Here is a 25,805-nt window from a genome sequence, read left to right as displayed (position 1 = left end):
ATGGGTACTGTGGTAGATCTCTGCAGCATTTCTGTCTCATATGGGATAGCCTACAGTGGGTGATGCTCAAGGTGTTGTGGAAAAGGGCTAAACAGCAGAACATTATCTGCAAAACTGACCATCAGGCAGAGCGTGTTGTAATCGCATCACAGGGACAAAGATGACAAGGTACAGTCAAGGCTATAGGCTGCAGAGAAGAGGTGCTTCTGTGTTTTCCAGCCCGCAAGAATACCCTTTTTCTGACCTCTCGGCAAACAGGAGAAGAAATCTTTCTTTCTTTTTGTTCTTAAACACTGTTCCCACCATCCACTAAAAGATGTTCCCACCATCTTTTTGGTTTTCATCCTTATTTGCTTCACCTTGTCTGTTTGCAGTGTGTTCTGTTCATCAGTGTCTTCTGTAGCTGTCTTTCATCCTGAGAATTACGGGTTATCTTAAACATATTTGTGTATTCCTTATCAAGAAAAATGTGTGAGAGCTTGAGGGCTGGTCTGTCTTATCCTCCTCTTCCTTTCCTTTAGCTTCCCTCTCCAGCTCATCTTCTACCCTACCTTCTTCCAACTTTTATTATTCATGACGTTTCACATTCTCAGCCCTACCAGCTCTCACCAAACACTGTCTGCAACACATCTCAGTCTTTATGTCTTACGCAGGTTACCATGAGATTTCCCCAGTGCCTCTGCCCCAGTTGGCCACTAAATACCTTCAGCCTCTCACTTTTAATGGTTGCAGTGTCAGGATAAGGACATGCTAGCAGTCACAGAGGAGGAGAATCAAAAGTAGGATTGTCCTGGGTTCAGCTGTAGCAGTTGTTTTTCTCCTTCTTAATAGCTGGTGCAGTGCTGTGTTTTTGACTTTAGCCTGAGAACAATGCTGATAACACCGATGTTTTTAGTTGTTGCTGAGTAATGTTTACTGTGATCAAGGACTTTCTCAGTCTCATGCTCTGGCAGGGAGGAGGGTCACAAGAAGCCATGAGGAAGCAGAGACAGGACACCTGACCCAAACTAGCCAAAGGGGTATTCCATACCACATCACATCATTCCCAGTATATAAACTGGAGGGAGTTACCCAGAAGCAACCCATCGTTGCTTGGAGATGGGCTGGGTATTGGTCAGTGGGTGGTGAGCAATTGTATTGTGCATCACTTCTATTTACTGTTTTCTTTTCCTTTTCCCCTTTTAGTTTTATATTCTCTCCCCTTGTTATTTCTCTTATCATTATTATTATTGGTGGTAGCAGTAATGGTTTTGTATTGTACCTTAGTTACTGGACTGTTCTTATCTCGGCCCGTGGGATTTATATTCTTTTGATTCTCCTCCCCATCCCTCTGGGAGCAGGGGGAGAAGAAGAGGGGAAGTGAGTGAGGGGCTGTGTGTTTTTGAGTTACTGGCTTAAACCACAACAAGGAGGCATAATACAAGTGTCAGAGGACTCGTAGTCTGAGGCAGAATTAAAAAAAAGAATCTGCAGCAGTCAGACTCTCTCTTGCCTGTGCCTTTGTCTCTTCTGAAAGCAGCAAGGCAGCTGCATTTCTGAATGTATAAGGAATGCCATTTTGGGATTCTAAGGAAGAAGATTTTTCCTATCTTACAACTGAACCCTAATAGAATTTTTCTTTTCAGCTGCTGATTATAATTTTTGGTATGAAAATTTTTGCTGCTTGCTGTGAGTTGCATTTCATGCATGAAAATAAATAATAAGTCAAATTTGTTTAATGAAAATCAGTAGTAGCAAACCAGATACACACAAATATTTTGGACAGTTTAGTGCTGCCACTGGCAAAGTACAGATCTAAGTTTTTCAAAATAGCTGTTAGGAAGTCAATATGTTTCTGTATGTAGGCATGCTTGAAATGTTTACTCATGAACATTCTCTTAAGACACCCAGCAACACCCATACTACTTTATATATTTTTCCATATGTTCTGCACAATTCAGTTTGTTCTCAGGCAACACTATAAATTCTTATGTTTCTCTCTAGAGTTCTTTGCAAATTTTTGTCAATATATGTTGCATGCTGTTATTTACATTCCAGTAAATAAATCAGTTCACAATTTATTCAGAATTTATACAGAATGTTCACATACAGAATGAAAATTTTCATGCCTGTGGTTTTAAAAAAGGTATTTTTTCCAAGGAAACAAAGAGTTAGGTTTTATGGGTGGTTTTTGGTGCTCTTGTAGGTTTCTGTACTGTGGCTACTGCTCTCTTAATTACTTATTTTTGATAGAACAAATGGTACCATGATTTATCGCTGTCTTTATCAGGTGCTTAGCAATCATAAAACACTATTACAACATAGTAATGTTCACAAGAACATCTTGTGAGGACATAATAAAAAATAATAAGGTCATACATGACGTCAGTTCTGTGCTTTATTTTTCCAGGCTATGACAATTTCTTTTCAGAAGCAGCTGAGGTGGTTATAATTGCTTGTGACTTGCAAACATTGCAAATATTTCACAGATCTTTCACATGTATTTCCTATCAAATATGCTCACAGCAGTCTGTTTACCTCTAATCTAATGCCCACAAAATTCTGCACTATAAGCATTCAGGATTAATACACAACGTTCAAAATCAGTGCACAAGTTGACGGATGAATTTGTCCCTAAGACACACCCAAATATCCAGGCAAATATATCTGAGCAGCCAAAGACAAGAAGACAGTTTGATCTTTTGCGTGTCAACATACTTAATTTTAAAAATTAATAGTTGCAGAAGACAGTATTTCAGCAACTTACAACATGAAAGATGGTAAGACTACATACATCTCAATTGTACAGTCTGAAATACCTCACTACATTTTAATTGTAAACTTAAGCTTACACAGTTTTCCACCAAGTAAGTGTGGATTTTTTATAGGATCAAGTTTCTGCAGAAAGATGTGGACTTCATCTGTCCGTGACTGGGAAACTTTAATTCCAGGCATATTCTATAATAAAGGCAGATAATCTTAGAAAAATAATTAGGTTTATTTTTCTGATTTGTCTCTAGTCTATGTTGTAAGGATTTGGTAAGAGAGTGGAGTGTTTTAGCATTCAAATCACTCTCTACATATCAGATTAAATATAATTTATTATTTCAGTTTTCTCGTCTTCATTGGTTTAAAATTATTTCTAATAATATATTAGTTAATTCTTGTTTTCTTTTGGAGAGAAAGACAATTAATAACCTCTCTTCTTTCCAAAATAAAGTTTGGAACAGTATTAGGCTGCATTTTTTTAAGATGGTATTTTCTCTAGATTTTGAACATAATGTTTCGTAAATGTACTTAAGGGCAGAACTAAGATACCTGTTATTACACTATCTTATTCAAATAGGCAATGAGATGGATCCATTTTATTTTGCAGACTTGCTGTCCATTCCATTGTAATTCTGCCACTGATCTACTTCATAGTAGTGAGGAAAAATCCTTTTCGGTTTGCCATGGGGATGGCTCAGGCACTTCTGACAGCCCTCATGATTTCTTCCAGGTAAACAAAAGAATCATTAGTTTTCTGTAATGTTCTTTGTCGTAATTGTTTTTGTTTGTGCTCTGATTTTATTGCTACTTTGTTACATACCCTGATGTCACCTGGACAGTTCTCAGTCCCCTGGAAGTTTCATCATTATTTCTGTAGTACCCAAAGAGGCACTATAGATTGCAGTGGCCTTACACCAGCTCCTCTCAGGAAGAGACAGGTCATTAGTCACTAGATTTTAAGCTTTTGCACTGTTTCTGTGACTACATACATCATGACAATTTACCGTGTAATTTTGAGGATAGCTAAGACTTTGTTGTTTCTTCCCTTAGTTAGAAGAGATAACAAAAGTTACTTTGCTTTTTCATGGTACAGCCTTCCTGCCTGCCTTAGATCTCCATTTGAGTCTTAGAGCAGATCATACTCTGAGGAAAAAGAAAGATGAGGGAAATGGTATGCTGTTGCCTGCACTTACTTTATGTGTTTATCTATGTGGCAGTTCAGCAACTTTGCCTGTCACCTTCCGTTGTGCAGAAGAAAAAAACTTCATCGACAGAAGAATTACCAGGTTCGTTCTTCCAGTTGGAGCTACCATCAACATGGATGGCACCGCTCTTTATGAAGCAGTAGCAGCTATATTTATTGCACAACTGAACGACTTACAACTGAATATTGGCGAAATAGTTACCATTAGGTAAGACTAAAGCCATCACATGCATTTTGTTGGAGGTGGGTTTTTTAATAAATGGTGCATTGACTTTGGACACCCCATGAAAACATGAAGCTATCATGCATAGCACAGGAAGTAGCAGAAACATTATGACTTCTTGGTCCAAGGCCTTGCCTGGGCAACCTGATGAGGAGGTGGAATGGGCCAGGACATGCAGCTGGTATACAGTATTGTTCTGGAAATTGCCATTATTCTTCCACTGCAAACACTTGCAAACCCAACTCAGCCTCTACCTTTGATCCGTCCATCTTGCTTGTTCATCATGCATTGCATGTTATACTGCAGTGTAACTGTAGCAGTATCTATACATCACTTGTCCCATAAATTTGTCATCAGACTTTGAATAGGTACTATTCATACACATTTGGGCTTCTTTCTTGCAGTGAAATAAGCCTGTTCATGCCAAAAGATAGAGTTTCTGTGAGCAACATGTAATCTGAATGCCTTTTCTGGGCTTTATTTGTCATTTAGTGTTGCAGCTACAGCCGCCAGCATTGGGGCTGCAGGCGTTCCCCAGGCTGGACTTGTCACCATGGTGATTGTACTGACTGCTGTTGGCCTGCCTGCCGAAGATGTTACTCTGATCATTGCAGTTGACTGGCTCCTGTAAGTTTAAGGCACTTGATATTTTAATTGTTTTTCCTTCCTTTTTAATATTTACTTAAGTTGTGCGGGAACATGTGGGTCTGAAAAAGTAGCAAAACCTTTTAAGACTATTGCAGGAATTGGCCAAAGATTCTACATATGGCCGGGCTTGTTCAATATAGAGTTGAATGCAGTAGTGTCTTTAATTCTGAGAGAAGTCCCACTGCATGGGATGGCAGTGAATAACCTCACATCCAGAGGTGCTTCCAGAGGTGCTATCAACCTTAAAATAGTGGCCACAGCATTAATAAATTATAAGCGTACCAAGGAGTGCCTCTGGCATGTCAGCTGCCACCATATGGTGCTAAATTCATACACCATTCATCGAAATCACAAGCAGACCATCTCAGCTGTTTTCCACAAAGCACATAAAATCCATACATCGGTGAAGAGGTAGTGGAGCACAACATGAACTAGGCAAAGCTGGTCCTGGACTCCACATGTACACACATGGCAGGCTGTAGATGAGTCTGTGCTGCCAGCATTACTTTGCCATGGCTGTTCTTCACTGAGAGTTTTTCGCAGACCTGGTCCTTTGATCAGCAAGCACACACATACAAACTCAGAAAGCACTCCTTATCCTGATCCCAGCCATCTCATCTGAGAGCACATCAAAACCCCTCAGTCCCATTAAGCAGCTCAGAAAAGCATTTTCAGCAGAAATCTTTTCTGTTCAACTTATACTGAGATGTTTCTCTGCTACTTTTTCAAAAGCCCAAAGAATCACAGACGTCAGTATTCAGCTTTATTCCATGATTCACCTGGAAAGAGTAACAGAATCTGCCTCCTAAACTGTGCAAGCTTTAGCCCTCAGATCAAGGTCTTGTTCATTTGCCATAACTAAACATGGATAATATTTCATTGGTGTCAATGCAGAGATCTTAAATCTCTGTCTCTGCATGGCTTTTTCTTAGGCTTATATTTACACTCGAGGTAGAGTCCTGTTCTTCCCCTACCCTTTCTAATCATTTTGTTGAAGGATTTCTGGCAGCAACCTGTGTATTTCACAGATATATATAATTTATTTGATTACATAACTCTGTTTTGCAAGCATTTCTCTCTACTGTATGTTATGCTACTGTATGTAGTTATGCTGCATAAGCATAACTGCTCCAAACAAAATAGCTCCAGCCACAAGTACATTCTCCCCATCAACTGCCTCCCACAGGGCCTAATAGGTTTGTTTGCTGTGCTCCACAACCTTTTCATTTTCTTCAGCGCTCTTTTCCTAGTGGGTGTTAAGTTTTGTTAAGGATGGTGAAGATCAGTAAAAACTCCCTGCTCAGAGCAGCTCTCTAAAAAAATGGGAGGACAGAAGAAATGTATATTGGTTCTTTTCCCAAAGTACTGTCCTAGCCTCCTGCAAACTGCAGCTCACAGAGTTCCTGAGGTAGAGGTGGTTTTTGTTCTTAACAGTTCTCAATAGACTCCTTCTTCCATGAATGCCTTATTGCTTTTGGGATGCATATAAACTTTTAGATTTCCTCAAGTCCTGCAGAAAGGAATTCTACAACTGAACAATGTGTTGTGCAGAGAGATGTTTTGTTTTGTTTTAATCTACGTCCTAATAATTTTATTTGATGCCCTCTAATTCTTTCATGGGAATGAGAGAGGAAGAGAATGGTAATTCCCTATTTCTCACAGTAATCATAATTTTACAGATCTGAATTCATCTCTGCTTTGAAAGTCCACAATTTACATGATTCTTAGACACAATACAAATACATGGAAACTACCTGTCCCACCATGAAACAGGCCAAAAATGCAAGCTGTTTCTAATCGAAATGTTTTTGAGATTAACGTATCTTGCTGTGTAAAGCAAATTAAAGATTAATTCCATGTACAAGGGATCATCACCAGTGCATTTTGCACCTCAGCAGATGGAATGCACATTGTGATGCCACGTAGATTATTAACAGTTTCACCTTTTGTACTTATTGCCTAAAATGTATTATTTTACAACCCACTAGTAGTGGCGTATTAACAGTCCTCTAGTTAATTCTGAACTTGCCACAGTTTTATTATGTAGGCTTGAGGAGAACTTCCATGTTTTTAATCAGGAATAGAAAAAATTTGAGAAGTACTATGAAAGATGAGTTTCCAGTGTGGTTGGTTTCCCCACTTGTCACACTAATCCCACCAGAATTTTATTTTACACCTCTCTCTTCCTTTCTCTAACATGTATTTCCTTTCCACATGGAGAACACATGGGTCCTTTTTAGCAGTGGAGTTCAGCAGCTATAGTAAAAGAATATAGATATAAGACACGTTGATTCACCTCACTATGGCTTTTTTAATCCCTTATATTTGTGAATATATGCACCCGTTCTGCCAGAGAGCCCTTGCAGGGCTGTGTAGCTGCAAATTACAACAGGGAAGCATGATCTTCCACAGTCCCTACCTGAAAATGCTGGTTTTCAAACTTTGCTATATTGTATGGTTCTGTTGCTCCTCTGCCAAATAGTGGTGGATTTTTAAGGCTTGCAAGTCACTTTTAGTTCAGAGAAAAATCAACAGTACACAAGTTTTGTATTTCTTTAAAGTGACATGCTTAATACAGCTTTGTACTTCAACCTTTTAACAATGAGAAGCTAACAGAAGATAGCCTTTCCCATTTCCAGGCTTTGGGCCAGAATACTGAAGATACTGATCTAAGTGCTCCTTTGGCTGAGAGAGTGACTGTTAGAAAGACAAAAGGCACAATGCAGTCTCTTCTGCTGCACCACACAGACTCTCCTCCCAACAAAAACAGTCTCACCACAGAGAACCAGCTGTGTAGCATACTTCAAGGCCTGAGAAGCGTTCCCATTCTGTAATGGCTTGCAGTTTTGCACACCCTGCACAAAGTCATGAAAGTGACTCCAGGTTTCTTCAAATACATGAGGGGAAAATTCCATTTCTTGTTCTACACGATTTTTTCCTTTCAATTGCAGAATTACCCCAAATCTGCACAGAGTACCTTACTTTTACTAAAATGATTTTCGTCTAAGTAACACACAAAATGGTTTGTCTGACAATATTTTTATTCCATAGGGATCGATTCAGAACAATGGTAAATGTCTTGGGAGATGCCTTTGGTACAGGGGTAGTGGAGAAGCTCTCTAAAAAGGAGCTGGAGCAGATGGATGTCACCTCCGAAGTCAACATAGTCAACCCTTTTGCCTTGGAAACAACAATCCTTGATAATGATGAAGCAGAGACCAAGAAATCATACGTCAATGGAGGCTTTGCTGTGGATAAGTCTGATGCCATATCCTTCACACAGACATCTCAGTTCTAAAGCCAGTAGCTTTCAGGTAAAAAAGGAGCATTAAAGGACATGGCCATATGCAGTATTTCAAAAAATTAAAGCATAATTGATAGTTAAGTACTTCTTACATCCATTTGATTTACCACACACAGATTCTGATTCTCCTTACCAGTTCTGCCCTCTTCTCATCACCTTTCCCAACAATTTTAGTCCTTGCTGATAGGTTGAAGAAAAAGACAGTTGTAAAATACTTTTTTTTTTTTTTTCCTAAGAATATACACTATTCCTGAGGCTATGAGATGCCTCTTTGGAGTCAGCATGCTCATAAATAGGTGTCTTAGCTGGGACAGCCAAATGTGTTTTACTCAGGAGTAGTACAGCATTTCATATGTTACCCACATTACAGAGCACCCATATGAAGTCCCTTTTAACATCCTTGCCTTCTAAACAGATTGCACTGTACTTGACACCTACTGTAACTTGCATGTGCCAAAATACTCATTTTTGCAGCTGAGGGGATAGCACTTGGGTGATTCAGGAAGTAACAGACCAGGAAGGTCTTGTAATAAGTATTTTACTGTGAACAGGGTTTCATTTTGCTTTAGTTGTGAAAAAATCAGGCATGGAAGAATTCCCAGTGTTTATGTAGCTAGTTTTCCCCATGCCTTCCATGTGAATGCCAGCTGCTGGGATTGCCCTTCAGATGTGAAATAAGTTGCTGTGGGTTTGTCTTCTGGCATTTGCAGAGCTTTTGAAAAGTGATACTTCACTGATTTAGGTCCACGTTGATGGCCTCCTAGCACTTTTCCATTAGAAGTAGAAATAAGTCTGTTCACCATTGACTTTAACTAAATATTTATCAGCCCAAAGGTAGGCAGAGGTCATGAAGATGAAAATAGACTATATAGCAACACATAGCGCAAATTCTAACTCTTTCCTCCTTGAGATAAAACCAGATGTAATATCAAGCATATAGGAGGCATACGTTTTTTAAAAAGAAGCCGCTGTCACAAAGCTTTTTACACAGACTGGTTGGGTTTTTGCTCCTTGGTTTTGTTTGCCAGTTGAACACCCAAGTTTGTAGCTGCAACACTACTACAGTGCCAACATGTCACCTAAACTGTATTTTATGAAGCATTTCTGGACCCAGAAAGTCATGTCTTCAGTTGGCTTGCTATAGGATAAGAAGCACCAAGAACTTCCTCATAAAAATCTCAATTTTCTAAAACATTTTATACAAGATTTCCATGGTGCAAAAGTCACTCTCTAAAGGGAGGAGTTGCTGTTAAAAATTTTTTTGCCTTGCATATTAGACTTGTGAGCCATTTTTTATGTAAACTGAAATTCATATATAGTTCTTTGTTTGTAAATAAGCTTGTGGTAAACTTAAGATTGCACTCATATGCTAACAAAAATCTTCAAGTTCCTGCAGTGTTACATTCTCAATTGAGTCCTACACTTTTGTACTTAAGTAAAACAGACGCGTGCCAAAGAGAACTGATTAAGAACAGAAGAAAGTAGTCACTGTAGGTTTTTGCTAAACTGCACCTTAAATCAACAAGTCAATGAGATATAATACTGTATTTAGATTGAAGTCTGTAAACTGTTTGGAAGTGTTAATCTAAGTAATGGTATGTTTATACAAAATGAAGAAAATGTGCAGGTTGAGTAAGTCAATCTTTTACCTGTGCAGAAATGGTATGAAACAGTCTTAATTTGTACAGCTTTGCTTGTGGGAGGAAAAACCGGCCAGTTTCCAACTAGCCTATAATCTACACTTTGTCTTTTCTTTTTAAAGTTAGACTTTTACGATCACCCCATTATATAGTCACACTATTGTGATGTATTGTGAACAGTGTTCCTAACGTGTTCTAAATAAATAAATAAATACTGTCTTTACTCTTGTTTTAGCCGCCAGCCTCTCCTCAATGTAGAATGTTGAATTCCTCTAGCTATATCAAGAAAAACAAAACATAAATTTAGAATTTATGTTATCTTAGCTAGTGACTCAGCTGTGGCTTTGGCAAGAATTACTCTCTTCTTCCAATAAATTAAATGCTTCAGAGCACAATGCTGAGATTGCAAGAAAGTCCTTTAACTATGAATTATCTTGGTTGGGAGTATACTATTAAACATACTCTAAGCAGGAGATTATCTATTTATTGTTTATTTATATGGATCAGATTCAACTAAGGAGGGGTTGATGGTGCTGTTTTGCCATCTGTTTCCCACCAAGAGACCAAAGCAGATACTGAAGATACTGTTAAGTTCAAGGATGATTTTCCTTAACACAATATTCTGAGTATGAATCTTCTGTATATGTGGAAACATTGTGCATGAGCAGTGCTTCATCTTCTCCTAGTCTGGAAGCTTTGAAGAGTGGTGTAGAGTCTCCCATCAGAAAAGCACCTACAGGTTTTGACCTTTTACCCCATGTTGTTACATTCCTGTGCGGCCTTTGAAGCTGCAGAAGCTATCATAGGATTGGACCCTGTATTTTGAATAGCATATGTGGCTTTAAGTCATGGAAGACAAAGTTACTCATTCTGCTGAAATACACAGGGACTTGTAGTTTATGCTGAGAAAAGCAAGCACCTGGACATAAACGTAGACAGGTCTGTAAATATGCACAGGCCAGCTGCATCAGCTCCACTGGCATTTAAACTTGCCACAGCTTAAGTCCATCTGGCTCCTCAGTACCATGCTGCCACTCTCTCACATCCCCCCACACCATGGGATGGGAGGAGAAATAGACGAAAGATAAAAACACATGGGTTGCGATAAGAACAGTTTAATAATTGAAATAAAAGTAAAATGCTATTATAATAATACAATAGTACAACAACGAGAGGGAAGGAGGAAGGGAGGGGTAAGCCCTGCCCCCCCAAAACCCCAGAGGTTTTGCACTACTGCTCACCACCCACTGACAACGCCTTGCTTGTCACAGCCCCTCCCAGACAACTCCCCTCAAAGTTCAACCACTCCCCCAAACTCATGGTTAGGTCCTTCCCGTACGTTACCGTTTCAGGCCCTGTTTGACTGTGTACAATGTACCTGGGAGCACCTTGTGTCATTCGGCAGGTGAGATGCCGAACAATTGGAGCATGCACAGCTGTGCAGAGCTACAGCCAGGCAGAGTTTTCCTGGTTTATAACTGCGGAGCACAAAGAAGGCAGGACTGCCAGGGCACAGGAGGCAGACCAGGTAAGGGCCAGCAACCAAGCCACAGCACCTTGACCACCAGAACAGTATTTCATGCTGAAAGTGCAGAAAGTGTAATGGGGAAAGGCCATGGCCTGCTTATAAATACTCTTTCTGGAAACCAATATATCCATTTGCGGTTGGCAAAGGCAAAATTCTGATTCGACAGGGTGTGTTTTTTCTGATCCCCTACTCTTCATAGGGTTTATCAAAAGTTGCACTGTTCCTGACAGTCTTGATTGGCCCCCAAAAGCCTACATCGTTACCAGCATTCAGAAGAACGTGTAAGGATGAAGGAGCAGCAGAGAGGAGCTGTTAGGGACTGACCCTTATCCCCATTCCCCATCCTCCTGGGCTGCTCAGGGTGAGGTGGAAGCAGAGGAGTCAGCAAAGAAGGAGTGAAGTCAAACCTGGGAAGAAGGGGAGCTGGGTTGGGTCCTGGGCTCCTCAGTGCAAAAAAGACAAGGAGCTACTGGAGAGAGTCCAGTGGAGGCCACAAGGATAACGAGGAGTCCAGAGCATCTCTCTTATGAGGAGAGACTGCAGGAGCTGGGCCATTTAGTCGAGAGAAGACTGAGAGGGGATCTCATTAATGCATATCAGTATCTCACAGGTGGGTGCCAGCAGGGTGGTGTCAGGCTCTTTACAGTGGTGCCCAGCGACATGACAAGGAGCAATGGCCATAAACTAAAACACAGGTAGTTTCACCTCAACATAAGGAAGAACTTCTTCATGTTGTGAGTGGCAGAGCCCTGGAACAGGCTGCCCAGGGAGGTTGCGGAATCTCCCTCTCTGGAGACATTCAAAACCCATCAGAACATGTTCCTTGTGTAACCTGCTCTAGGTGGCCCTGCTTTGGCACGGGGGTTGGACTAGATGACCTCCAAAGGTCCTGTCCAACCCTGACAATTCTGTGATCCTGTGGGTGAGGTTTTGTTTTTCACCATCCAACTATATTTTTGCTTTGCAATAAATTAAACTAATTTTCCTTAAGTCTAATCTGTTTTGCCTGTGACAGTAGTTGATCACTGATATCCCTGTCCTCATCTCACTCAGCTCTTGAGATTTCCCATCTTATTTTCTGTCCTCTTGTGGAGGTGTGAGAGAGTGGCTGGGTAGGCAGCTGACAGCTGGTCAAGGCTAACCCATCACAATGACATGTACAGTATATACATATGTAGAAGTATAACTAGAAAGGGGTGAATAAATGTTTATATATATATTTTAGTTATTTACACATAGATACACTATGCACTGTACTAGATGATAGAGCTACTACTACTACTACTACTACCCTACACTATATAATAGATAAGACATTCATCAAGATACAGGAATATGAATAGCCCTAAAATCAAAGGTATAAAATAGGCAAAACATTATTTAATAAGAGCTAATGGAATGAATAGGCCAGGGGAGGGTCCTGCAGAACAAGCACTACATGTCTGGGTGGGGGGAACTTGAAAAGGACAAAGGGACACCAAAAGGGTGATGGGTCACAGATGTGTTGGGATGTGCCTGGGGGCTGCAGACCCCTCCCAGCAGACCAACAGGAGGTCCCGAGTGCAAATCCTGTCACATGCAGAGACTGATTTTGTGAGCTGGACCACGAAGGAAAGGACCTTAAAGGAATCCCCCAAACAGCCATGTGAATGAGAAAAACCAGCTGGTGGGCTTGTGAATCGCACAGTGGCTTTTGAAGTGTCACACAGTGAGGGTGGGTGGTGGGCAGAGCTCCATTTGCCTGTGGTTGTGGGGATCTTTCAGCTACCTGTAAACCCACTACAGGCTGCTGCTACGTATGTTACCTTGTCTTCAGGACAATGACCTTACAAAAGGTTTCAGGAAGGTCGGTCTGACTGAGCAAGGGGGAATCGGGACCTGGCCATGACTTGTCTGCCTTCTTGTCTGGGCCTGCAGAAGCCAAAGGAAGGAGTATGAATGCTCCTTTCTTTCAAGGAAAGAAAAGAAAAAGCCTGGAGAAATGTGACTGGCTACCAAGTCCCCCCATTCCCTGTTAGCAAATTTTCTCTCTTCCTGAGCTAAATTGATTGTTCAGTGCTTCCTTTCACAAGCATGAGTAATAACATATGAGCAGACCTCTGTGCCATCACTTCTGTTAGCAGGGATCTACCATCTTCCTGGGGAGGTGGGAAGCTTTGGGGTTATAAATTACCTTTTTGAAGCTTCTGGAAGGAAAATTGCTGATCTCCACAGAAGCTAAGTGACAACCTGGCTTCTAAACCAGGATGCTTATAGCTTAGAGAAGGCAGCAAGAAAGCACTGTAAAAGAAACAGGTGGTTGTGGCAGAGGTAGGGAAGCAGAGTTGGTGGATATGCAACCATTTTCTATCATAATGATGGTGTTGGCAATCCATCAGTAACAGCATAGTCATCCAAGGATTAGATTCTGTTGATATTCACCACCTCATAATGCTTGAGAGATGTTAATATTTTCCTTTTCAGCCAGATAGACATGCAATTGAAGGAAGTTGTATATGCCTTTTCTCTTTTCCTTCCATCTGAAGAAATCTTAGCCAAATTGTCGGTTTGTTTTTAACAGCTGGGGCCTTCTGCCTCTGCAAACACATCCCAGACTTGCACAGCAGCTTCCATCTGGGGCACGTGATCTGTCCCCAGGTTCACTGCACAGCCATAAGGTAAGCAGAGCCAGCAATAATATTTACAGCTACAGCCATGGTTATACAATGTATGACAAATCTCAGGGAAGTTTCTTACCCCAAATACCTTCCTTAACATGACAATAAAATTAATCATGCAAAAGGAGGAAGCAGATCTTGCAATATTGAAGACCATCATTTGGTTTAAAAGTTCCCCAAACCTTTTCCCCCCCAAGGATGATGAGTATATTTACACATTGCAGCTTCTCAAACAACATGACCCTCCTGTACATAGCCCACCCCAGTTTGCTACGTAGGTCTTCTACTCTGCTTAACAATTCTGCATCTGTTACATCCTTCACAGCTGTAAGCTCTGCGTAATGCTGCCAGGAGAAGAGAGATTATTGTGACTGTTATTTAGATTAATTAAATAACACCACTTTTTGTCCATAGCTTTGAATAGAAATATATGTCCTAATGGCTTTTACAATAAAGACAGCTGAGCAGGAAGACTCATCAGAACACAGCTCTCTTTGCACTGAGTCTACAAATTTCCTGACTTTCATATAGCATAAATTAATGGTGTGAGATTACAGAGTTGTGCATGCTGACAGTTGAAAGACAGCGTGGAGCGTTATCACTTTATATATATCACTGATATCATTTATATCACATGATATAAATGATCAAAATCTGCTTTACACCCCAAACAAATGCTTCATAACCTTCATGTTGTGACAGCTGATCTGAATTAACTAAGCTGTATTCTACATATTGTCTAGCATTGAACCTCAGGACCAGCCATGCCCACTGCTGAATATGCACCACAGAAGCCATGGAGTGATTTGCCACCTCCTTCACCACTCTTGGCACATTTGAGGGTAGGATAAATCTGGGCATTCTAATGCCCCTCAGTTCCTGGGGGTCCAGCCAGTGGAACCCCTGGGAAGCATCCTTGTTGTGCTCAGCAACCTCTTGCACTTCAGGATGCTGCAGTAACTGGGAAATCCCTGCCAGGGGATCATCTTCTGCCCTAGTGGGAGACATGTTTATTTGCCCACTAGGTTCAGAAATGCAGTTTGCATATAAGAGCATCCATTTGGAGGCTACAAAAAACTGAATCCAAGTACAGAGTCTGTATTGGGAAACTATCTTAAAAATCTCCCATCATGGTCACTGTTGGGACCATGCCACTAAAAGCTCGTAGCTGGAGAACACTACATTAACCACTGTTTTAGTCACAGTCATTTAATCTTCCCCAGAGCACATCTAGCTGAAACCAGCTCTGAGTAACTCCCAGTGACTAAGCTGTACTGATAATGGCAACAATACCACTTAAGAGGAAGGTGAGAGCATGCCTAAGACAAGTGTTACACAGGCTAAGTAAGTGTAATAAAATATGGCCTATATTTGCAAACACAATAGAAGACATTCTGGACAACGTAAACAATCAGTTACATAGCAAACAATCACAGAAAAAAAAACCCAACAAAACCTTTAATAGAGAAAAATAACGGTGCATCTTGGTGTGGTCTTTGCTGAGCTGCAGCCAGGATGAGCAAACAGTTGTGGTAGTTGAGTAGCAGCCCTCTCTGAATTATAGGCAAATGAAGGAGCTCTGAAATCAGTAGAAGCCCCTATTCACACAATAGCTCAATAAAGGGAGAACTTGTTGTTTAGGTAGAAAGAGGAAAATGGTACAATGCATTGTGAAGATGTAGTGAAGCACTACAGAGTAAAAAACATGTAGGCTCTGAACTGGTAAAGAAATGACAACAGTAGAGCAAACACAGGCTGCAAGTGCAATCAAAGAGAATATGCACTGCAATCCAGTTGCAGTGGACCATTTTTGGAGGGCTACCCATCCCACAGATGTTTGCATGAACATCAACTCTGCAGAGCTTGGTCACAAGCAACCTGGAGTCAAGTTTGCTATGCTAACTGCATGATGCATTAGCAAGACACCCAGGAAAAAATAGGAAGAAAACAGTGTATCTCACATTTACTCTCATTTCAAAATTAGCTATTGGGACTTACTACTCTCAGTATATGCAAGTCTTCTGGGACTCTTGCAGACCCAGAAATATCTGTACTTACACTCGTTTTCCAGCCTATACCAGTTCAAGGAAAGATGTTCTGCACAAAGCCTGGCCCCTCAAATTGACCTCTCTGCCTTTTCATGTATTCTCTTTTAGGTGCCAAGATATATGTTATTAATCTTTATTCATAACCTTCCAACTTAATCACCCAGTAAGTGACTCCTTCTTGCCTAAGACACAAATTAGCTCTGCTTATACTCTCCTGCATGAAGTTCCTCGTAGGATGACATGTTCTCTTACCCTTTTCTCAGACATTCTGCTCAGGCTGTTTGTTTTACAGGCATATGCATAAACAACCTCTTTTTGATCAATATGCTTTTCCTGCTTATTAAAACAGAGCATCGAGCATCGAGCACCCAGCAGGGTGATATTTTATTTCATCACCAGAGCTGCAGGCAGTGTATTCCAGTTAGTTTACAGTATTAGGCAAAAACACAGCTCTTCTCCTGTTCATTAAGCTCAAGATAAGGACTGCACTGCACATCAGCTTTTTTTTAGGGCACTGACCTTCATTTACCAAGAATCCTTCAATTTAAAATGCAGTGAGTGTTATGTTTTAGGGAGGTAATAGGGACTTCAATAGAACAGAATGTTGCAAAAACATTGTTACAAGCTATCTTCTGTAATAAAGGCAGACGTAATTAATATCTTTTATTTATCCCTTGGTATTACCATTAGGGATCAAAACCCTGTGAAGCCATGTCATCAACCACAACATTCAAAGATAAAACAAGAAAACAGGTCATTAACCCAATTCAGGTAAGGACAATTGTCACCATGCTGCAACAATAGGAGCTAAAATTATAAAAGCAATTGGCTGCTCCATGGGTTTCCATGGCCACTGTACCTTGGTAATTTATTATTCAGTGAGAAATAATTACATGTGATGACACTTTCTGCATTTTCAGAGAAACACTAAATTTAAAACAGTGATTAGTTTCCTATAAGACTGTGTTTCTCTTTATAAACTGATAGGCAAAACCTATTTATAACAAGAACTTTTCTTCATATGTTCACATCCAGAAATGTTGCCAGATACAACTCCAGGTCAGCCCTGGCTTTCTGCAAGAGAAGACAGCAACTCCTAACTGCCCCTGGGTCACCTGCCCTGGCTTCTACTCCTCTTTTACATCTGAGTTCACTTAGGAGCTCCTTACACACTCGTACCAGTGTCCTGCTGCCTTTCTTTGATTTCCTACTTGTTTGAATGGAGCTTTCTTGATCTTGGAGAAGGTGGTTATGGAACGGTTAGGGTTGGAAAAGACCTTAAGATCATCTAGTTCCAACCCCCCTGCTATAGGCAGGGACACCTCACACTAGACCATGTCACCCAAGGCTCTGTCCAGCCTGGCCTTGAACACTGCCAAGGATGGACTTCTTTGGGCAATCTGTTCCAGTGCCTCATCACCCTCACTGTAAAGAATTTCTTCCTTATAGCCAACCTAAAACTCCCGTGTTGAACCTGTTACCCCTTCTCCTATGGCTACAGTCCCTAATGAAGAATCCCTCCCCAGCATCCTTGTACGCCCCCTTCAGATACTGTTATGAGGTCTCCACGCAGCTTCTCTTCTCCAGGCTGAACAGCCCCAACTTTCTCAGCCTGTCTTCATACAGGAGGTGCTCCAGCCCACTTATCATCCTCATGGCCCTCCTCTGGACTTGTTCCAACAGTTCCGTGTCCTTTTTATCCTTGAATATCAACCAACTCTCACATAACCCTCTTCTTCCCTTGACCATATTCCACAGGATTTTTCAAACCAGATTCCTGAAGAGGCCAAAATTGGAGCCCTGCAGGTCTGCCTATCTGATGCTGGATAAGAGTGGCTAATTAAATTACTATGTCTGAAAGGTTTTCATGCTCATAAAAAGAATAAAGACTCTTTGCCTGTTGAATAACTGTGTCATATAGTCTTCCTCCCTATTGAAGAAACCTTGTTGAAATGCATCTTTAACAGATGTTCTGGATATCATTAGAGATATGCATATAATAAGGGAGACGAACTCCAGCTGAGTGCTGGTTATTTTCTCTCTGAACACACAGCATTTTATTTCTTCCAAGGTTAAGTAACACTGTTGATTGAAATAAATTGAAAGCTACGGTTACAGTAGATGAACACTAGAGTACTGAAGTGGAAATAGAGTTCTGCCATTACTTTTCATTCCTATAAATCACTTTACCCAAGGTGTTGAGCATGGACAGTCATTTAAAATAGCTATTTTTAAAGACAATTACTTTGATAATCTTCCACCTGCTCAGATGCAATTTTTACAAAAGAAAATATTAGGATATTGCAAGGTGATTGCAAAAATTCTAAAAGATCAGAGTCAGGGTTAATCTGGTTCTGTCATTTAAATTAGTTCTGCCCAAACTGTCTACAAAGTCCCACACAAGCAAGTAGTTATCCAAGCCTTAGGAACTGCCAGCAAAGTGTGCTGCCTTTTATTTTCTGATAGTCATATTAGATCTGAAAGAACAGCATAGAACAAGAAAGAGAAGCCCTTCATACATAAGATTCCTGTACTCCTAATGATCCATTCGAAGGGGACCAAAAGACATTGGGTTTAGACTCAAATGACAAATAAAGGGTTGTTAACACCACATAAGCTGAAAGTAAATTCAACCAGTGTCATACACAAAGGCAATAAAATTCCTTGAGTTGTTACTACATTACGCTGAAGATTCACCCAAGTCCTATATTTGGTATGTGGAAGGTGTCATGGCAGGGGGTTGGAACTAGATGATCTTGAAGGTCCTTTCCAACCCAAACCATTTTCTGATATTATATGATAAAAGATGACAGCATGGTTAAGCAGATGTTAACTGGTTTATATTAGCCAGCATTTAACTCTCTCCTACATTGCTGGAGAAAGCTTTTTTTATTTAAGAGTGCATAATTTGTGATGGATAAAATTTATTTGCACTCTCTGAGAACACGGGACCCTTGCCTGCAGGGGAGGGAATGCTCCAGATTTTTTCAGGCAAGATTCTCTCAAGCTCATATAGCAAAAAGGAACTTAGAGCTTCAGTCTTCCTTGTCAAGGGATAATGAAGTTCTGGAAGTTCAAAACAACTACTTAAAATTGGTGCAAAGTTCAAAGAATGTAATGTTTCCAAAATGAAGAGAGTGATGCAGACCTACTCCATCTCAAGAGTAAAACAAGTGAAAATCAGTCAGCCAAATGTAGTCTGAAATTAGTGAAAGGGTTTCTATCTGTTAAAGTGAAATTCTGAGATTGAACTACTTAGATCTTCTACCTCTGCAATCAAAAGATGGTTATTTAGCCTTCTGTTTTTCAGATGTTCATTCATTGTTATAACAGATGCTGGACTCATTACAGCAGGAAATCTTTTGTCATATAGCAGACAGTGCTTTAGAATGATAAAAGGAGTGCTTGAGACTACTTCAGCCAGCATGGGTTCAGACCTGAACCACCATGTGCCAGTTCATAAGTAGAGATATCTCTTCTTTCAGAAGTGCTCATCTTTTCTCCTTACTCACTCGTCTACCTCTTTTGAGAGCAAACTATTGTTCTCAGAGAGAAAAGAACTTTTGCTCAGGCAGGAAAAGAGCAGAGTTCAGGTTTCTTTTTCAGTGTCTGTCCTTGGCTAGAGCTTTATCATGACTGGGTTTTAACTTTCAATCCAAATGACAGTCTTCTCTTCATTTCTATACTGACATGAGAAATATAAATTTTGCAATGCAAATACATAAATAATCAAAGAACAAGGGAATTTCAAGTTAATTTTTCTGGCTCCAAAACACAGAAAATGATGAAATGGAAGTAATATGGCTTTCAGAGTTTGTTTCTATGAAAACAGATGAAAATGTCCTTCAGAGATAAGAAAACCATCGAAGTGGTGTGGGTTCTCTTTTTAGTGATGCTTATGAAAGATCTCAGCTTTGCAAGACATATGGAAGCAATATGATAACTCTCCCAAATGGAACTAACAACAGATTAGGAGCCTGTATCCCTCTGAAAAAGTGAGAATGCAGAAAATCTGACTGATCATTTTGAATTTCCCCATCATTAAAATCTTACTGAGTAGTGAATGAGTGGCTGCACATTACCTTCAGGCATGTGCTGAACCAACACATGAAACAATCTGGGAGAATGAGAAGCTCCAGTGTCCAAAGCAGGGATCAACCATAGCCACTAATCTCTTCAAAACACCCTAGAGTGAATTACACTTTTCGTTAAATGCTGTTTTGAAGGCAAGCTGTCATGCTTTGAGTTTCTCTGCTGCGCTGCATTAGGCTGCCTTTTAAGTATGTTTAAATCAGTTTAAATATTCTCCTGTTGCTGTAGGTGGTCCAAGTTAGAGTAATGTAGTTGTGTTAAAAACAGGTGAAGTCTTAAAAATAGAGATGCCAGTATCAATATATATCCTGAATTCTGTAGCAACCCATCCTAAACTATGTCAGCAAGGAAAGTTCTAATTAAGATCACAAAGCACACATTTACATATGATACCATCTGTATTTTAAGGAATTTCTGAACAATAATCTAAAGAAATCTTCAAATACAGTCAGAAATATGTGTTACACAAGTAGAATCATAGAATGGTTTTGGTTGAAAGGGACCTTCAACGGCTGTCTAGTCCAACCTCCTTGCAGTAAGCAGGGACATCTTCAACTAGATCAGGTTGCCCAGCACCATCCAGCCTGGCCCTGAATGTTTCCAGGGATGGTGCATCCACAACCTCTCTGGGCAACCTGTGCCAGTTATGTTATCACCCTCATTGTAAAGAATTTCTTCCTGTCATCTAGCCTGAACCTCCCCTCTTTCAGTTTAAAACCAGCACCCCTTGTCCTGTCACAACAGGCCCTGCTAAAAAGTCTCTCCTCATCTTTTCTGTAGGCCCCTTTTAAGAACTGAAAGGCCACGATAAGGTCTCCCCAAAGTCTTCTCTTCTCCAGGCTGAACAACCCCAGCTCCCTCAGCCTTTCCTCATAGGAGAAGTGCTCCAGCCCTCTGACTATTTATGTGGCGCTTCTCTAGGACCCTCTCCAATGCGTCCATGTCATTCCTGTGCTGAGGACTCCAGAGCTGGACACAGCACTTCAGGTGGGGTCTCAGCAGAGCAGAGTAAAGGGGCAGACTCACAGAAAGCGTGATCTGGCCACACTCCTTTGGATGCAGCCCAGGATACAATTGGCCTTCTGGGCTGCAGGCGCACACTGCCAGCTCATGTCCAATCCTTCATCCACCAGTACCCCCAAGTCTTTTTCCTCAGGGGTACTCTCAATCTCTTCATCTCCCAGCCTGTATTGATACCAGTCTCCTTATCATCCCCGTGGCCCTCCAACCATCATGGAGAGTGGTGTGGCAACTACATCAGCCAATTCCCTCACAATTCTCGGATGGATCTTATCAAGTCCCATAGATTTCTGTATGTTCAGGTTCCTCAAATGGTCATGAACCTGATCTTCACTTACAGTGGGAGGGACTTTGCTCCCCCAGTTCCTACCCTGCAGTTCATCCCCTTGAGAGGAGTGGGGAGAGAACCTGACAGCAAAGACTGAGGAAAAACAGTTGTTGAGTACCTCAGCCTTCTCCTTGTTTGTGGTTACCAGTCTACCAGTCTTGCTCATGAGGGGGCACGCTTTCTTTGACCTTCTGGTTGACATACCTGTAGAAGTCGTTCTTATTATTCTTTGCATCCCTTGCCAAGTTCAGCTCCAGCTGCGCCTTGGCCTTCCTGACCCCATCTCTGCACAACTGCGCGGTGTCCCTATGTTCTTCCAGGATACCTGTCCCTGCTTCCACTGCCTGTGCATTTCCTTCTTGCCCATTCACTTGACCAGCAGGTCTTGATTCAGCCGTGCTGGCCTCTTGCCTTCCTTATGTGATTTCTTATACCTGGGATCATGAGCTCTTGTGCTCTGTGGAAAGCACCCTTAAAGATCTGCCAGCTCTGTTCTGCTCCCTTGTCCCTCAGGGCGGTTTCCCAGGGGGTCCTACTGACCAACTCCTTGAACAGCTGGAAGTTAGCTTTCCTAAAATTCAGGATCCTGACTGTACTCTTTGCCTGTCCCACCTCCCTCAGGACTGCGAACTCCACCAGTGCATGATCACCACAGCCCAGGCTGCCTCCAATCTTGACTTCACCGATTAGCTCACTTGTGTTGGCAACCATCAGGTGCAGTATTGTATCCCCTCTGGCAGGGCTGTCTACTACCTGGCTTAAGAAATTATCCTAACGCACTCCAGGAGTCCCTTGGATTCCCTGCAGCTCACCATGCTACTTTTCCAGCAGATGTCAGTGGTAAATTCTAATTTCTGCTTTTCTGCTCAGTTGTCACTGAAACTTCTCAGTCCACCAGTGTTCTTCAAGCTCTGTCAGACAAATAGAGGACTGATCTCTGAGGCAGAGAACATTTCTTACTGATTTAGGTGTCCACCCCTAGCAAAGGGATCAATTCCTTTGGTGATTTGCCCCTGCACTGCTTTAATATAAACAGTAAAAGCAGCATGTGCCTCAGTAGACCACTCCATACTCTAATAAAGATACTTTCCTCATTTAGACTACATATCCTTTCCTCTGACAGAAACAAGGCAAGTATTTTTTCACTGTATCATACATAATCACGGAAGTGCAAGCATAAGACAATTTCCATTAAAAAGTTCACACACAGATGCTCTTCTCCAGCAATCACTGCAGTGCACAAATAGATAGAAACATAGTATCTCCGCTCAGTAACCAGTACAGTAGCATTTTAAGCTGACCTCAAGTGTATGCTGGCACAAGGGTTTTCCTATGTACTTTTATAAACTACCAGATTGAAAGCTGGATCATAAATGGAGCTTTTAAAGAAACAGATGAAATAAGATACAGCCTAAAGTCTTCACATCTATGGCACACATTTTTAAGAGAACTTAAGTACGTATACTTGAGAAGTTTTCATGTTTATAGTATTACAGAAGTAGCCAAGCTACAGAAGAGGAAAATAAAGCCCCACGAAGACAGGAAGCTGCTAGGGTGTTAACTCAGAACAGCACCTGCATGATGCACAATCACTTCCTGTAAAAAATAACTAGTTCCTTGCTACTTCCCACTTGCTCCATAGCACAATTAATCCAGAGAACTTACATACCCACCAGAAAGTATCTACCTAGTGCTGAAGTATTCAAATGCATGAAAAGGGTGAAGAGTTTACTTTTCAGATGTCATTTTTTGCACCTCTGAAGCAGATCTTCATGGTTGTAATTTTCTCTCTCCCTCCCCCAAAAATACCAGTTTAAAAAAAATTTAAAAAAAGTTATTCAACAAGCTAATAGGAGGAGGATGTCAGTTCATTGTTATTAACCTATGGTAGCAGACCAGGCTGAAATCATGCAAAGCCAGGCTTCTCCAACTACGGAAGAAAACCCTTTTGTCTGCTATGATCTTTTACTACTGAGCTGCTCAGTTCACTGGTACCTCATTTAAAATACGTAATTTTGCTTACCATAAAGCAAACACCCAGCCTGTTTCTATTCTTTCTCCACCATTCCATACTAACTTCTAAGGGGTTATCTTTTGTACAGAACATGTAACAATACAGCTTGTGAGACTTGCTCAATGTACTCTAAGTAACAGCCAGCAGTGCGCTCGCTTGCTAAAAAGATTTCATCAAAGAAAACTTAGTTCTTGGATAGAGAACACAGTGTTCTTATTTCTGTCTCCTCTCCCTTATTATATGCATATCTCTAAGGATTGAGATGGTAATAAAATAGATAGTGCTAACTCAATACCTTACAAAATTAGCTCAGAACAAGATGATCATTCTAATTAAAAACATTTCATTTTTTTATCCTGTTATATTTCACATATCAGAGCCCTCGGGCCATGAAGAATCTCATAGACTAATTCAAAATCCCCTAAGTGATCTGCTTGCTTAAATGTATACCTTAAAGTGGTTTTGCATAAACACCACTAAGAAGATTCCAAATTTAGCAGCTTGCTAATTTAATTTACCAGGAGATGATCATATTCCTCTGCTCACCATCTCTCTTGATGTTATCTGTGACCAACCAGATTGCTTCAGGAGCACACAGGTTATTTTTCTGGGGTAGTTGCCTGGAGTGGCTTGTGTATCATCCAGTATAGTGTGTGCTCCATTATGTGTCTGAAGACAGACTGCTTGCAGAGAGGTAAGAGTCCCTCCCGTTGACTGTATTGAGTGTTCAGGACAAATCCTCACTCGCTGGTTTGATTTTAGTCAACTAACTGGCTGCACTGCAGCAATCTCAGTTCCACAGGAAGTTTCCTTCTATCACCACGGAGACCTGTGCAACTGCTTTCTGCTTCCCTGTGCTGGGAGCTCCTTGTTGTGATGCTGTCCCTTCCTTTTAAAGGGAGTAGCCAAGAAGAATGCCTACATGAAATAGCTTGGAGGATTCCCCCTTAAAAGCTCCATCTTGAACTAGTACAGCATCATGTAGAAAGACTGATTTGAACTGAGGTCTGAAAACACTGTAGCAGTGACAGTGTGATACTGTGCTTACCAGTTGTACTGCATCTGTGCCTGGTGCCAGTCCACACAGTCGCACCCTGGGTGCTTCTCAGCTATCGTGCTGAATCTGTACATCAGTTCGGAGCCACCTGTTGCAGGGCATGTTGTTATGTCATAATCAACTGGTACTACTCACTGGAAAAGGCTGGTCTTTTTTAGACAAAGACCTTGCCAGAGTCAGTACTGCTCTCCATAGTTTGGGCATTAATTTCCCCTCCAAAGTCTAAGGGCTTATACTCACAGTCTCTATATGGCATATGGTTGTGGTTTGAGTTTTGGGTTTTTTCTGCAAGCCTATGTTACTCTGAAAAATCATTCTTACATAAAAGTATAACGGTGCTTGCCCAGAAAATTTAACATTTAGTTAAACCAAGAAAATACAAGATTTCATTAATTCACTTAAAATAAAATCCTACATATTTCACAATTATTCAAAGAACTTTATTAAAAAGTGATGTTCCCAGAACATCTATTAAAGACCCATTTCAACAAGCTTTTTTCAAGAACGATGAAGAATATAGGACACAATTATTAAGCGGGCAAAAAGTCTTCATTCTTTTTATGATCATGCAAACCTTTCAGATATAGTAACTTAATTAGCCACTCCTATCCAGCATCAGATAGCAAAAAAGAAAAAAAAAAAAAGAAATCTGAGAAACAGAAAATGTAAATTCTAATTTAAATTTTGAGATTTAAAGATTTTGTCATTGAGGAAAAGATACGAAGCAGTGTAATACAAAAAGAAGTCCCCACTCAGATGGAATAGAGGCATCAGTCACAGCAGGTTGTTCAGGTCAAAATCCAGCAGTCACCGAGCTGTTCCACCTGCAGAAACAAGAACAATTTCACTCCCAAGAACCAGACTATCTGCAAGAGTGCTTTATCCAAAACACTTCTAAGCAATGATCTCTGAGAAAACTGGGCTTAAGTATAAGTTTTGAAAAAAAGACTGTTCATAAAAGGTTTCAGATGCAATCACAGGCCATTCAATGTGCTCTTTTAGAGTTAGCTACAGCGACACAAAGACAAAGGAATCGACCCTGTGTCCATAGTAAAATGAAAATTCCACTGGACTTGATGTAAGTCTTGTGTAAGAGAAGACTCCAGGATGTGGCCCACGGGTTCTTCATGCTCCCTATTACTATGTCAGCCATCTCAATCTGGCTTTGCAGAAGGCATCTTGCAGCTACAGGGACAGATCAAACTCACTGTTTCCAAGAGAAGCCACATGAGGAATTGGACGTCGCAGGTGTCCTACATGTATCATCACACTACCTATTCAGGACACTGGTTTT

The 25,805-nt window shown here is 40.9% G+C and overlaps 1 protein-coding gene across 1 annotated transcript in view; it reads left to right on the top strand.

The window, feature by feature from the left end:
• SLC1A1 (solute carrier family 1 (neuronal/epithelial high affinity glutamate transporter, system Xag), member 1) overlaps positions 1-8,234 on the top strand; it is a 31,677-nt gene extending 23,443 nt beyond the window's left edge. Inside the window, exons 11-14 of the mRNA XM_010018446.1 lie at positions 3,356-3,478; positions 3,966-4,160; positions 4,668-4,802; positions 7,875-8,234. Coding sequence (XP_010016748.1) covers positions 3,356-3,478; positions 3,966-4,160; positions 4,668-4,802; positions 7,875-8,121 — 700 coding nt within the window. The 3' untranslated portion in view covers positions 8,122-8,234. The remainder of the gene's footprint in view (positions 1-3,355; positions 3,479-3,965; positions 4,161-4,667; positions 4,803-7,874) is intronic.
• Positions 8,235-25,805: the final 17,571 nt, after the last annotated feature.

This window comes from Nestor notabilis, unplaced genomic scaffold (assembly GCF_000696875.1).
Source record: "Nestor notabilis isolate BGI_N333 unplaced genomic scaffold, ASM69687v1 scaffold1017, whole genome shotgun sequence".
NCBI lineage: Eukaryota > Metazoa > Chordata > Aves > Psittaciformes > Psittacidae > Nestor > Nestor notabilis.
This window is presented reverse-complemented; position numbering and strand designations above follow the sequence as displayed.